Below are 13,784 nucleotides of genomic sequence, written 5' to 3' on the forward strand. Positions count from 1 at the left end.
GCATGAAGCTCCTCAGAGAAGAGGACACAGTTTGCCAGTGAGCCAACGCTGAGGACCTGCTCCCAGCTCAGTCTGACTCTCCACTTGCACAGGCAGCAGAACGCTTTGTTTGAAATGCAGAGCACAGGACGTGGGCCGTGCAGGGCACCTGAGGAGAAGCCCTGCGCTGATGATCTGTCTGGTGCGAGCCTCCCTTCCTTTGCCCAGGGAGGAAGCCCTTCCCCTCATCTTCTCTGCAGCACGGACGGAAAGGTCTGGCGGCGTTTTGAGCAGGAGGGGGCTGCGCTGGTGCAAAAGGCACTTGCGAAGCGCCGCGGAGCTGCCAGCTCTGCAGGCACCGCGGAGCACCACTGACATCTGCAGGTGCACATCGCCGCGACAGGGGACGGCAAACCGCCCCGCAGCAGGCTTCTGCCTGAAGCGATCCGAAGGAAACGCAGCAGAGGCGCTCCCAGCGCCTGCCCCGCTCGGCTCCTCTCCCCAGGGGCTCAGTCGGACCCTGCCTCTGGGCCAGCCTCGGCAGGAGCTTCTCCCTGCGCTGGCAGTGCAGGTGGCCAGGTTCCCAGGTTTGCTGTGAACTTAGTGCTCCCTTTGGCTCACTTAAAGTCACAGAACCACAGCATCGTTGAGACTGGAAGAGACCTTTGAGGTCATCAAGTCCAACCACTCCCCTGGTGCTCACCATCCCTCCGCTGCTACTAAGCCACTGCCACCAAAGCACAGCCCTCAGCACCGCAGCCCTCAGCACCACATCCAGGAGTCTTTTAAACACCTCCAGGGCTGGGGACCCCACCACCTCCCCTGGGCAGCTCCTCCTGTGTTACAAGAGGGCTGCACAGCAGTGTGGCTGCCCTGTGAGGACAGAATCAGAGAGCTGGGCTTGCTTAGCCTGGAGGAGGCTCAGGGGAGACCTTCTTGCTCTCTACAACTACCTGAAGGGAGGTTGTAGGCAGGTAGAGGTGGTCTCTTCTTCCAGACAAGCAGCACCAGAACAAGAGGACACAGTCTCAAGCTGTGCCAGGGGAGGTTTAGGCTGGAGGTTAGGAAGAAGTTTTACGCAGACAGAGTGATTGCCCATGGGAGTGTGCTGCCCAGGGAGGTGGTGGAGTCACCATCATTGGAGGTGTTCAGGAGGAGACTTGATGGGGTGCTTGGTTGCATGGTTTAGTTGATTAGGTGGTGTTGGATGATAGGTTGGATGTGATGATCTTGAAGGTCTCTTCCAACCTGGTCTATTCTATTCTATTCTATTCTCGCCCCTCCAAGTGAGGAATAAAAGCAGGATCCTCAGGGGCAGGTTGTGAGGAAGTTTCCTCAGTCAGACCTAGGGAGGGTGACCAAAAGGCAGCAGTGGGAAGAGGACAAACACAAATCATTGTACTTTGTCCTACAGAAGAGAGGGGAAGGGAGCAGCTGATTTTGTGATTCTGGGGGGTTGAATGTGTCCACATCTCAAGAGAGACCATACCAGCAAAGAGCACTGCTGGTTACACTGAGTCTTGTGGCCCCCAATAGGTCTCACAGATGCTCTTCTTTAAAGCCAGAGTGATGGAGTTCCTGCCAAACAAGCAACTGGTGAGGCTGGAAGAGACCTTTGAGGTCATCAAGTCCAAATGCTCCCCTAGAGCTCCCCATGAGCTCCCCTAGAGCTCCCCATGCCAGCACTGCTGCTAAGGCACTGCCACAAAAGCCCAGCCCTCAGCACCACAGCCAGGAGTGTTGTAAACACCTCCAGGATGGTGAGTCCTGCAGCTCCCTGGGCAGCCTGTGCCAGTGCCTGAGAAGCCTTGCTGGGAAGCTATTTCTTGTAATACACAACCTGACCCTGCCCTGGCCCAGCTTGAGGCTGTTTCCTCTTGTCCTGTCACTTGTTGCATGTGAGCAGAGCCCAAGCCCCAGCTCACTGCAGCCTCCTCTCAGGGAGCTGTAGAGAGCAATGAGGTCTCCCTCAGCCTCCTCTTCTCCACACTCAACACCCCCAGCTCCCTCAGCTGCTCCTCCCCAGCCCTCTTCTCCAGACCCTTCCCCACCTTTGTTGCCCTTCTCTGGACCTGCTCCTTCTTGAAGTGAAGGTCCCAAGGCTGAACCCAGGACTGAAGCTGTGGCCTCCCAGGTGCCCCAACTGACTCCTTCCCTTGCACTTTGGTCCACATCCCAATCTTGTTTATAAATCCATCCCAATCTTGTTCATAAACCCCTTTTTTCCCCGCTAATCAGAGCAGTTTCCAAGCAAGTTCAGTGTTCCAAAGCAGTTTTATTTTGGCATTTTCAAACAGGATTTGTGATTGTTGTTGCTGTGGGGTTTTTTTGCAATGAAGGGCAGGAAGTTTTCTGGTCACTCTCACTCACCAGTAATGCACACGGGGAAAGTCCCACAAGGTTCCAACAGTCCCATATGAGAAGGGAGATCTGCACTTGCCAGCTGGTTCATTTTTCTTTCTTAGCAGCAGCCTTCCTGCTGCTTTTCACAGAGTCACAGTGGTAGGGGTTGGAAAGGACCTCCAGAGATCACCCTGTCCAACCCTGCTGCCAGAGCAGCATCACCTAGGGCAGGTCACACAGGAGCAGGTCCAGGTTGGCACAGCATCGTAAGCCACCAGTGGGAGATGCCACTGGGAGGAGGAAAAGAACTTCCAACCTGGCAAGCAAGGCTTCTAAGCTTTATAGATGAAAACTGCATGGCTCTCTCCCACTCAGGCATTTCCAAACATGCCACTGAAGGACAGCCCACACTGCCTGTTCAGTCTTTCCAGCAACATCAACAACCTGCATCCCAGCTGTGATGGAAGGGCAGGGAACCAGAGCCCCCATGGCTCACAGGACTTCCACTGTCCATGGCTTCAGGGCAGGTGCAGGGAGAGGAGGTCATTCTGCCCCTGTACTCAGCACAGGTTAGGCTACACCTTGAGTCCTGTGTCCAGTTCTGGGCTCCTCAGTTTAGGAAAGATGTTGAGATGCTGGAAGGTGTCCAGAGGAGGGCAACAAAGCAGCACCAGAACAAGAGGACACAGTCTCAAGTTGTGCCAGGGGAGGTTTAGGCTGGATGTTAGGAAGAAATTCTATACAGAGAGAGTGATTGCCCATTGGGATGTGCTGCCCAGGGAGGTGGTGGAGTCACCATCACTGGAGGTGTTCAGGAGGAGAGTTGATAGGGTGCTTGGTACCATGGTTTAGTTGATTAGGTGGGTTGGATGATAGGTTGGACACGATGATCTTGAAGGTCTCTTCCAACCTGGTCTATTCTATTCTATTCTATTCTATTCTATTCTATCTACTTAGCTGTGCAGCTTCTGGGGACCTCATGGTCCTCAAGAACTAGTGACCACTCCCCATCATCACACATTCTTGGACTAACCCTCACACAGCTCCTAATATTTCTGCTCCCTGGCTGAAGAGTGCAGAGGCCACAGAATGACAGAATCACAGAATGCTAAATGTTGGAAGGGACCTCTGGAGATCACTGAGTCCAAAGGCCCTGCAAAGCAGGACCTCTTAATGCAGATCACACAGGGACGTGTCCAGGAGGGTTTTGAAGATCTCCAGAGCAGACTCCACAACCTCTCTGAGCAGCCTGCTTCAGGGCTCCAACACCCTCACAGTAGGAAAGTTTTTTCTCGTGCTGAGATGGATCTTCCTGTGATGCAGTTTGCATCCACTGGATGATCTTTAAGGTCCCTTCCAACCCAAAGCATTCTGTGATTCTATGACCTTTGGGCACACAGGTGTACCTGGAGGAGAACATGTTGTACAGAAGTCTAATCTAGCTTTCTAACTAGACTGGCTGGAAAGGTACTCATTTCAAACTGGCTACTTAGATCACAGCTCACAGGATGTTAGGGGTTGGAAGGGACCTCCAAAGCTCATCCAGTCCAACCCCCCTGCCAGAGCAGGACCATAGAACCCAGCACAGGTCACACAGGAACACATCCAGACAGGGCTGCAAAGCCTCCAGAGAAGGAGACTCCACAACCTCTCTGGGCAGCCTGCTCCAGGGCTCTGGGACCCTCACAGTGAAGAAGTTCCTCCTCATGTTGAGGTGGACCCTCCTGTGCTGGAGTTTATACCCATTGCTCCTTGTCCTATCCCAGGGAGCAACTGAGCAGAGCCTGTCCTTTCCCTCCTGACAGCCAGTCCAGATCGCTCACCCAGCTCCCCTAGAGCCTTCTCTTTCTCTTTCCTCCTAACAGGAGGCTGATTTCAGTGCTGCAAACTTTTTGGGGCACAATATCTTCCTGAAAGCCATTCGAAACTTCACGTGACAGAGAGGGTAGAGAAAGGGATTCAGAGAGGAGTTGAGCCACAGGAGCCAGAAGGTCATTTCATAGAGGGAGCTGTGGACACAGGTGCCCTGGCAGGCCCCACGGATGATCATCAGCAGGGTGTATGGGGCCCAGCAGATGGCAAAGACGCAGACAATGACTGCCAGGGACTTGGCCATTCTCTCGTCCCGCCGCAGCTTCGCCCTGCTCCTCGCACGGCCAGGGGCAGGGAAGTCGTTCTCGGGGGTTACAGAACCACCTCTGGAGGGTGACGAATTCTCAGCCACCAAGGGCTCTTTCTTGGGCCTCGTGGAGGAAGAAACGCTGTCTTCTGCTTCCAGTGGAGGAGGGGAAGATGCTCCTGGCCTTGGCAAGAGGCAAAGCCTCCAGGGGAGGCTGCTGCTGCTCCTCGGGAGCTGCGGGTCCCGGCCGGCGCTGTGCCGCTGGCGCCTGTGGATGTCGTGGAAGATGTGCAGGTTGAAGTAGGTCACCAGGAGCAGCGGCACGAAGAACTCCAGCGTGGATGCAGGCAGGAGGAAGTACCAGTTGTCAAAGAACTCAGCATAGCACTGATCCGCTGCCACCACGCTGTGCCCGGCCACCTGCTCCCAAAGGAGGATTGCTGGGCAGTAGAGGAGGAAGGCCAGGCCCCAGATGGCCACCATCTTGGCAACAGGGCTGGATGCTATGCCTTGCTGGGCTCTGTAAGACACCTGTGAGGAAAACAAAGAGGAAGGTCATCTATAGAGGCACGTTTTGGGACCAACAGAAGAAGTACAGAATCACTGAATCACAGAATCATTGAATCATTAAATCATTGAATCACAGAATCATAGAATCATTGAATCACAGAATCATTGAATCACTGAATCACAGAATCATTGAATCATTGAATCACTGAATCATTGAATCATTGAATCATTGAATCATTGAATCACAGAATCATAGAATCATTGAATCACAGAATCATTGAATCATTGAATCACTGAATCATTGAATCATTGAATCACTGAATCATTGAATCATTGAATCACAGAATCATAGAGTCATTGAATCACAGAATCATTGAATCACTGAATCACAGAATCATTGAATCATTAAATCATTGAATCATTGAATCACAGAATCATAGAATCATTGAATCATTGAATCATTGAATCACAGAATCACTGAATCATTGAATCACAGAATCATAGAATCATTGAATCATTGAATCACAGAATCATTGAATCACAGAATCATTGAATCATTGAATCACAGAATCATTGAATCATTGAATCACAGAATCATTAAATCATTGAATCACAGAATCATTGAATCATTGAATCACAGAATCACAGAATCTTCTTCTCTGAAGAGATTCCAAACCCACCTGGATATTGTGATCCTGGGCAACCTGATCTAGGTGATCCTACTCTAGCAGGGGGTTTGGACTGGATGACTCCCAGAGGTCTCTTCCAAGCCCCACCATGCTGGGCTGGATTCCTTGAAAGGTCCCTAGGTCTTGGTTCCATTTGTGCAGGTGGTCTTAGCTCTGCACTCTGTAAATCCTGAGTTCTGGGCCTTCCAGTGCAATGTTTCTCATGTGCACAATGTTCTGGTGTTGGATTTCCCAGGTTCTTTCCTTTAAACTCCATCAGACAATAAGAAATGCAATCAGAGCAACTTCATTACAATCAACAGCAATTAAACTCTGCTCTGAGATCACACTGATGTTCTCACACATCACCACCCAGCTGGAACCTGTGGCTGTCCCTGACACTTCCCTTCCACTGGAGCTAACAGAGTTAGCAGTGAGCAGTGCTGGTCTCCATCCTTAGCATGAGCCAGGACACAAAGCACCCACAGGGAGAGTAGGAGGCTCCTCAGGAGGCAGAGACACAAAATGTGGCTGAAGTTGAGGTTTATTGCTGCATGTCCACAGGCAGTCACTGCAGTTTGTCCTTTGTCCCACTCCCTGCTCCTCTTGCTCCTGCTCCAGGATCATCTGGGGCCACATTTCAGATGCAGACCCTCTCCCTGGCATCCCTCATTCCACTGCCCTAGTCCTATCTGCCTTTTCCTCCCATGCCTGATTTTAAGCCCAAACCCAAATTCATTTTACTCTGAATTTCCTCTCTCCCTGTCTCTTTTCACCAGCCTCCTCTCTTACCCTTCTCACCCTTCAGCCTCCAGCAGCCTGCAGCAGAAATGGTGAGAAAAGCCCTGGTTGCCCAGCTGTGGGCTGGAGTGTCACAGGATCAGAGGATATTAGAATAGAATAGACTAGAATAGACTAGAATAGACTAGACTAGAATAGAATAGAATAGACCAGACCAAACCAGACCCGACCAGACCAGGTTGGAAGAGACCTTCAAGATCATCGAGTCCAACCTATTATCCAACACCACCTAATCAACTAAACCATGGCACCCAGCACCCCATCAAGTCTCCTCCTTAACACCTCCAATGATGGTGACTCCACCACTTCCCCAGGCAGCTCATTCCAATGGGCAATCACTCTCTCTGTGTAGAATTTCTTCCTAACCTCCAGCCTAAACCTCCCCTGGCACAGCTTGAGACTGTGTCCTCTTGTTCTGGTGCTGCTTGCCTGGGAGAAGAGACCAACCCCCACCTGGCTGCAACCTCCCTTCAGGGAGTTGGAGAGAGCAATGAGGTCTCCCCTGAGCCTCCTCTTCTGCAGGCTAAGCAACCCCAGCTCCCTCAGCCTCTCCTCACAGGGCTGTGCTCCAGACCCCTCCCCAGCTTTCTTGCCCTTCTCTGGACACCTTCCAGCAAGTCAACCTCCTTCCTAAACTGAGGGGCCCAGAACTGGCCACAGTACTCGAGGTGTGGCCTAATATTAGGGGTTGGAATGGACCTCCAACGATCACAAGTCCAACCCCCCTGCCGGAGCATAGAATCCAGCTCAGGTCCCGCAGGAACACATCCAGACAGGGCTGGAAAGTCTCCAGAGAAGGAGACTCCACAACCTCTCTGGGGAGCCCTTCCCAGCCTGCACTGAGTATGTTCAGTGCAGAGGACTCCCCACAACTAGCTGCAAATATCAACTGGAAGATCTCCCTATGTTTGAGGGCTATTTCCTCGATTAAATCTGGGCTAACACTCACCAAGGTGGCAAAGCTTGGTGAGAGCAAGCCGCCAATGATCCTGTGGCAAAGCCAGAGAAGGTGTAAACAGGATACTCACAGCTCTGGTAACTGACAGGAAACGGTCATAGCTGATAAGAACAATGTTGAACACTGAAGCTGTGCAGAGGAGGTAGTCCAGGGCTAGCCAGAGCTTGCAGATGTCCCTTCCCAAGTGCCACTTCCCTGTCAGGCTGTAAGGGATGTAGAGGGGCATGCAGAACACACCTGTGGAAAGCAACCACACAGACACACTGTGGTTCATATGGATTGCAGCCAGCACTCCTGGAAGCACAGAGACAATGCTCTGGTGTCTGTCAGTTTGCAGCTGACAGCAAGCTGGGAGGGAGTGTGGATCTGCTGGAGGGCAGGAAGGCTCTGCAGAGGGACCTGGCCAGGCTGGATCCATGGCTGAGCTCAGTTGTATGAGGTTCTACGAGGCCAAGTGCTGAGTCCTGCACTTGGCTCACAACAACCCCAGGAGTGCTCCAGGCTTGGGGCAGAGTGGCTGCAAACTGCCCAGCAGAGAAGGCCCTGGGGGTGCTGGTTGGCAGCAGCTGAAGAGGAGCCAGGGGGTGCCCAGGTGGGCAAGAAGGCCACCAGCAGCCTGGCCTGGAGCAGCAATGGTGTGGCCAGCAGGACCAGGGCAGGGATTGTCCTCCTGGACTCAGCACTGGGCAGGCCACAGCTTGAGTGCTGGCTTCAGTTTTGTGTCCCTCACTCCAAGAAGGACATTGAGAGGCTGGAGCAGGAGCATGCTGTGGTGGCACAGTGACATGGAACCTCAGCCCTGTACCTCCTCTGATCTTTCCTCTGGGTTAGCTCTCCCCCAAACACATCTCCAGATGTTGCTAATGGCAGTTGTCAGCGTCAGGCTGGTCAGCATTTGCAGGCAAGAGGCAATATAGTGGTCAGGTGGTGTTGGAGCTGGAAACCTCCTCTGCCAGAGGCAGAGCCGACACAGCGGAGCTGTGAAACCCTCTCCCATTTTTAAAGGGTGTTTTAACCTGCTGCTGGTTCCCCAGCTGAGATTCACTCCAGAACTGTTTGTTGTTTGGTTTCACTTGGGTTTTGGTCTTCTGCTGAAGTATATCTATAAGAAACATCACATTTGGGTTCTATTTTTAAGCTACCAACTTCTTCATTTCACCACTGACACTCAAGAGCATGGTGCAACACCTGAGCCTACACCCAGGCAAATGCTGACCTACCAGAGGCAACAAGAAAATGCTGTACTCAGCACTGCTGAGGCCACACCTGGAGTGCTGTGTCCAGTTCTGGGCTCCTCAGGTTAGGAAAGATGTTGAGGTGCTGGAAGGTGTCCAGAGAAGGGCAAGAAAGCTGGGGAGGGGTCTGGAGCACAGCCCTGTGAGGAGAGGCTGAGGGAGCTGGGGTTGCTTAGCCTGCAGAAGAGGAGGCTCAGGGGAGACCTTCTTGCTCTCTCCAACTCCCTGAAGGGAGGTTGTAGCCAGGTGGGGGGTGGTCTCTTCTCCCAGGCAAGCAGCACCAGAACAAGAGGACACAGTCTGAAGCTGTGCCAGGGGAGGTTCAGGCTGGAGGTGAGGAGAAAGTTCTTCCCAGTAAGAGAGATTGGCCATTGGGATGTGCTGCCCAGGGAGGTGGTGGAGTTCCCATCCCTGGAGGTGTTCAAGAGGGGATTGGATGTGGCACTTGGTGCCATGGTTTAGTTGATCAGATGGTGTTGGATGATAGGTTGGATTTGATGATCTCAAAGGTCTCTTCCAACCTGGTTTATTCTATTCTATTCTATTCTATTCTATTCTATTCTATTCTATTCTATTCTATTCTATTCTATTCTATTCTATTCTATTCTATTCTACCTTCAGTGTCTCAGCTGCTGAGTTAGTACAGTAGCTACTCAAGAAATGTGGGTTGGGTTTTCAAGCCTCACACTAAAAAACAAAGGCCACAAAAACTGTGCCAGCACCTGAACTCATGGCAGTGAAACAGCTGAGCCAACCACCTGCTCCTGAAGCTGCATCTCTCCAGCAGTCAGGCTCATCATATGGGACAGAATCCCAGAGTGCAGGCTGGGAGGGACCCCAGGGAGCACCTGCTCCAACCTCTGCAGCTAACAGCAGAGCTGAAAGGAGCTGCCCAGCACCCTGCCAAGCTGAGCCTTCCAACTGCCCCATGGAGGGCACTCCACTGCTGCCCCTGGGAGATGATTCCAGTCTCTGACTGCTCTCAGGGGCAAACATTTTCTCCTGCAGTCCCATGGGAATGTCCCCAGCAGTGCCTTGTCCCCATCCCCCCTTGTCTCTCCCATGGGGCTCCTTGGACACAGGGAGTCTCCATCCTCCTGGCAGCCTCCCTTTAGCTGCTGCTCCATGGTGATGAGGTCTGCCCTGAGCCTTCTCTTCTGCAGGCTGAGCACACTCAGCTCTCAGCCTTGCCTCACACAGCAGGGCTGCCAGGCCTCTGAGCACTCTCCTGGCCCTTCTCTGGACACTTCCCAGCCTGCCCACATCTATTCTGTACAGCAGGGACCAAACCTGCAGGCAGTGCTCCAGGTGGGGGCTGCCCAGCACTGAGCAGAGTGGGACAATGACTTCTTTACCTGTGCTGGTGATGCCCTGGGTGATACAAACCCCAGTGTTGATGTTAACACCACCCCTGTGAGGCAAGGAAGTGTAATGGGAATGAATGGCCAAAGAGAATCTTCCTGCAATGTGAAAACTGCCATGAGAAGCCTCTTCTGAAGAGAATTTAGCTCCTCAAAGCCAACAGCCTTTCTGCTGTGATTGAGCTGCTCACACTCATCTGAGCTGTGCTTCCACAGTCTGGCACATGGAAGGTTATACCCAAACACCAGGCAAGAAAGTCTGGCACATGGAAGGTTATACCCAAACACCAGGTATGAAAGTCTGGCACATGGAAGGTTATACCCAAACACCAGGCAAGAAAGTCTGGCACATGGAAGAGCTATACCCAAACACCAGGTAAGAAAGTCTGGCACATGGAAGGTTATACCCAAACACCAGGTAAGAAAGTCTGGCACATGGAAGAGCTATACCCAAACACCAGGTAAGAAAGTCTGGCACATGGAAGAGCTATACCCAAACACCAGGTAAGAAAGTCTGGCACATGGAAGAGCTATACCCAAACACCAGGTATGAAAGTCTGGCACATGGAAGAGCTATACCCAAACACCAGGTAAGAAAGTCTGGCACATGGAAGGTTATACCCAAACACCAGGTATGAAAGTCTGGCACATGGAAGAGCTATACCCAAACACCAGGTAAGAAAGTCTGGCACATGGAAGGTTATACCCAAGCTCCATAGCCTTCTCCAGCACAGCTTCCCACCCTCTTCAGCTCTGCATTTTCAACTCCTGTGTTTATTAGCACTTAAGACACCTCTCTGTCAGCTCCCAGACCTCTCTGAATCCCATTCCCAAGCAGTGAGCATGGCCCTTGCTGAGTGAAAGGACAAATCCAGTTTGACACTGGTTCAGTGGCAGAGCAAACCCACAGGATGTCACAGCAGCAGTGAACAAAGGGCTGATCCAGTGTGAAAAGCACTGTGTCAGTTCAGATTTGTTCCAGCCCTTTGGATGGAACTTCTTTGCACTTGCAGAGCTTTACACCCAAAAGGGCATTGTCCACTCCTGGCCAGCCAGCCCAAACCCTAAATCCAGTATGAACCTGGGATTGCTGACTCTGCTCATTCAACAGGAATGTGATCATGTGCCCAAGCCTGGCCTAGCTTTGAGGTGCACAGACCAGGCAATAGATATCATTCAGACACAAGCAGAGAGGAAGTCTGGCGAGAGCCTGGCACAGGTTGCCCAGGGAGGTGGTGGAAGCCTCCTGCCTGGAGGTGTTTGCAGCCAGGCTGGATGTGGCTGTGAGCAACCTGCTGTAGTGTGAGGTGTCCCTGCCCATGGCAGGGGGGTTGGAGCTGGCTAATCCTTGAGGTCCCTTCCAACTCTGACAATTCTCTGATTCCAAGTGTCTTCAGGAGAAAAGGAAGCACTGGGGGAAAGGGTAGGAACTGTTGATGCCTGGGACAGATATGACAACCAATCACAAGACTCCAACAGCATGGGAAATTTCATTCTCTGAAAACCATCCAGAATTGTTAAGTGTACTGTGTCCTGCAGCCCAGGCATGGACTCTGGTAAAGATAGAAAAGCACAGGTATGCTGCATTGCAAGCTAGATGTAGATTTGCCCTCAGGAAGCAAGTCTTGCCCATGAGGGTGCAGGGGGAGTGGAAGAGGTTGCCCAGAGAAGCTGTGGAGGCTCCAAGCCTGGAAGTGTTGAAAGCCAGGCTGGCTGGGGCAAGCTGGTTTAGTAAGAGGTGTCCCTGACCATGGCAGAAGGTTGGAAGCAGAGATCTCCAAGGTCTCTTCCAACCCAAACTATTTCAGGACTCCTCTACCATCAGGCAGTCCATTCACTTGCATATTCACTTGCACAACAAGCCCATGAGTGCTACAGGCTGGGGACAGAGTGGCTGGAAAGGAACCTGGGTGTACTGGTTAATAGCAGCTGAACATGAGCCAGCAGTGTGCCCAGGGGGCCAAGAAGGCCAATGGCATCCTGGCCTGCATCAGGAAGAGTGTGGCCAGCAGGAGCAGGGAAGTCATTGTGCCCTGTGCTCAGCACTGCTGAGGCCACACCTTGAGTCCTGTGTCCAGTTCTGGGCCACTCAGGTTAGGAAGGATGTTGAGCTGCTGGAAAGTGTCCAGAGGAAGGCAACAAAGCTGGGGAGGGGTCTGGAGCACAGCCCTGTGAGGAGAGGCTGAGGGAGCTGGGGTTGCTTAGCCTGCAGAAGAGGAGGCTCAGGGGAGACCTTCTTGCTGTCTCCAACTCCCTGAAGGGAGGTTGTAGCCAGGTGGGAGTTGGTATCTTCTCTCAGGCAACCAGCACCAGAACAAGAGGACAGAGTCTCAAGCTGTGCCAGGGGAGGTTTAGGCTGGAGGTGAAGAGAAAGTTCTTCCCAGAAAGAGTAATTTGCCATTGGGATGTGTTGCCCAGGGAGGTGGTGGAGTCACCATCCCTGGAGGTGTTTAGGAAGAGCCTGGCTGAGGCACTTGGTGCCATGGTTTAGTTGATCAGATGGTGTTGGGTGATAGGTTGGACTGGATGATCTCTGAGGTCTTTTCCAACCTGGCTAATTCTATTCTAATGTGACACATTGCTCATGGTGGGAAATAGAACTCCAGGGCACTGCCTTGTCTTCAGAGTAGCTTTGAACATGAGGTTATGCTGCTCCTGGGAGTATTTCCACAGCCTTTTGAAACATAGCTTAACTGCTTCTGCACTGATTTAGATCTGCAACAGGACATACCTTCTAATTCACCACAGCTCTGTAGTTGTATAAGGTTGCAGTGAGGTGGGGGTTGGGCTCTTCCCCCTGGCGTCAAGTGATACAATGAGAGGGAATGGCCAGGAATTGTGCCAGGGGAGGGTTAGGCTGGAGATGAGGAACAATGTCTTTGCTGCAAGAGTGGGCAGGGATTGGCAGAGGTTGCCCAAGGAGGTGGTGGAGTCCCCATCATCCGTGGAGGTGTTCCAGAGAGCTGTGGCCATGGCACCTGGGGCCATGGTTTGGTGGCCATGGTGGGGTTGGGTTGCTGGTTGGACTGGAGGTCCTCAGAGGGCTTCCCCAACCCAAACAATTCTTTGATTCTATGTCCCTTCACTGAACCTCTATGGAGATCTTTCCTACAAGAAGTACCTCAAGCAACCAAAGCAGGGCTTCCAACAAAACTTGTCATGTTTGCTAATGCACTGGAGGGTCTTCCACCTGGCATCACACCAGCCAGAACAAAACCAGGATCTTGAAAATGAGCCAAATCAGGACAAACACCTCTGCTGCACCAATGCCAGGAGTAAACAGAGGGCTTTTCTCTAATTCTGTTGAAGCACTTGTGAAAGAACAGCATTAAATAAGAGAGGAACCTGGCTTCCAACACTTCCAGCCTTGGACCCTCCACAGACTCCTTGGCAAACTGTTCCACTGCCTCACCACCCTCATGGGGAAGAATTGCCTCCCAATGGCTCTTCAATTCCACCTTCTTCCACTTTGAAGCCATCACCCCTTGTGCTGTCACTCCAAGCCTCTGCCAGAAGTCCCTCCCCAACTCTTCTGCAGCCTCCTTCAGGAGTGGAGTGGAGTGGAGTGGAGTGGAGTGGAGTGGAGTGGAGTGGAGTGGAGTGGAGTGGAGTGGAGTGGAGTGGAGTGGAGTGGAGTGGAGTGGAGTGGAGTGGAGTGGAGTGGAGTGGAGTGGAGTGGAGTGGAGTGGAGTGGAGTGGAGTGGAGTGGAGTGGAGTGGAGTGGAGTGGAGTGGAGTGGAGTGGAGTGGAGTGGAGTGGAGTGGAGTGGAGTGGAGTGGAGTGGAGTGGAGTGGAGTGGAGTGGAGTGGA

At 52.3% G+C, this 13,784-nt stretch overlaps 1 protein-coding gene across 1 annotated transcript; it reads right to left on the minus strand.

Annotated features, from left to right (window-relative positions):
* Positions 1-4,180: 4,180 nt before the first annotated feature.
* Positions 4,181-11,818, minus strand: HRH4 (histamine receptor H4). The gene is made up of 3 exons (XM_054180141.1): positions 11,794-11,818; positions 7,449-7,615; positions 4,181-4,972 (listed from the first exon to the last, which is right to left on the minus strand). Exons 1-3 carry the CDS (start codon positions 11,816-11,818, stop codon positions 4,181-4,183), a joined length of 984 nt encoding a protein of 327 aa, XP_054036116.1.
* Between the last annotated feature and the right edge of the window lie 1,966 nt (positions 11,819-13,784).

The sequence above is a fragment of the Dryobates pubescens genome, chromosome 3 (assembly GCF_014839835.1).
Source record: "Dryobates pubescens isolate bDryPub1 chromosome 3, bDryPub1.pri, whole genome shotgun sequence".
Lineage (NCBI taxonomy): Eukaryota > Metazoa > Chordata > Aves > Piciformes > Picidae > Dryobates > Dryobates pubescens.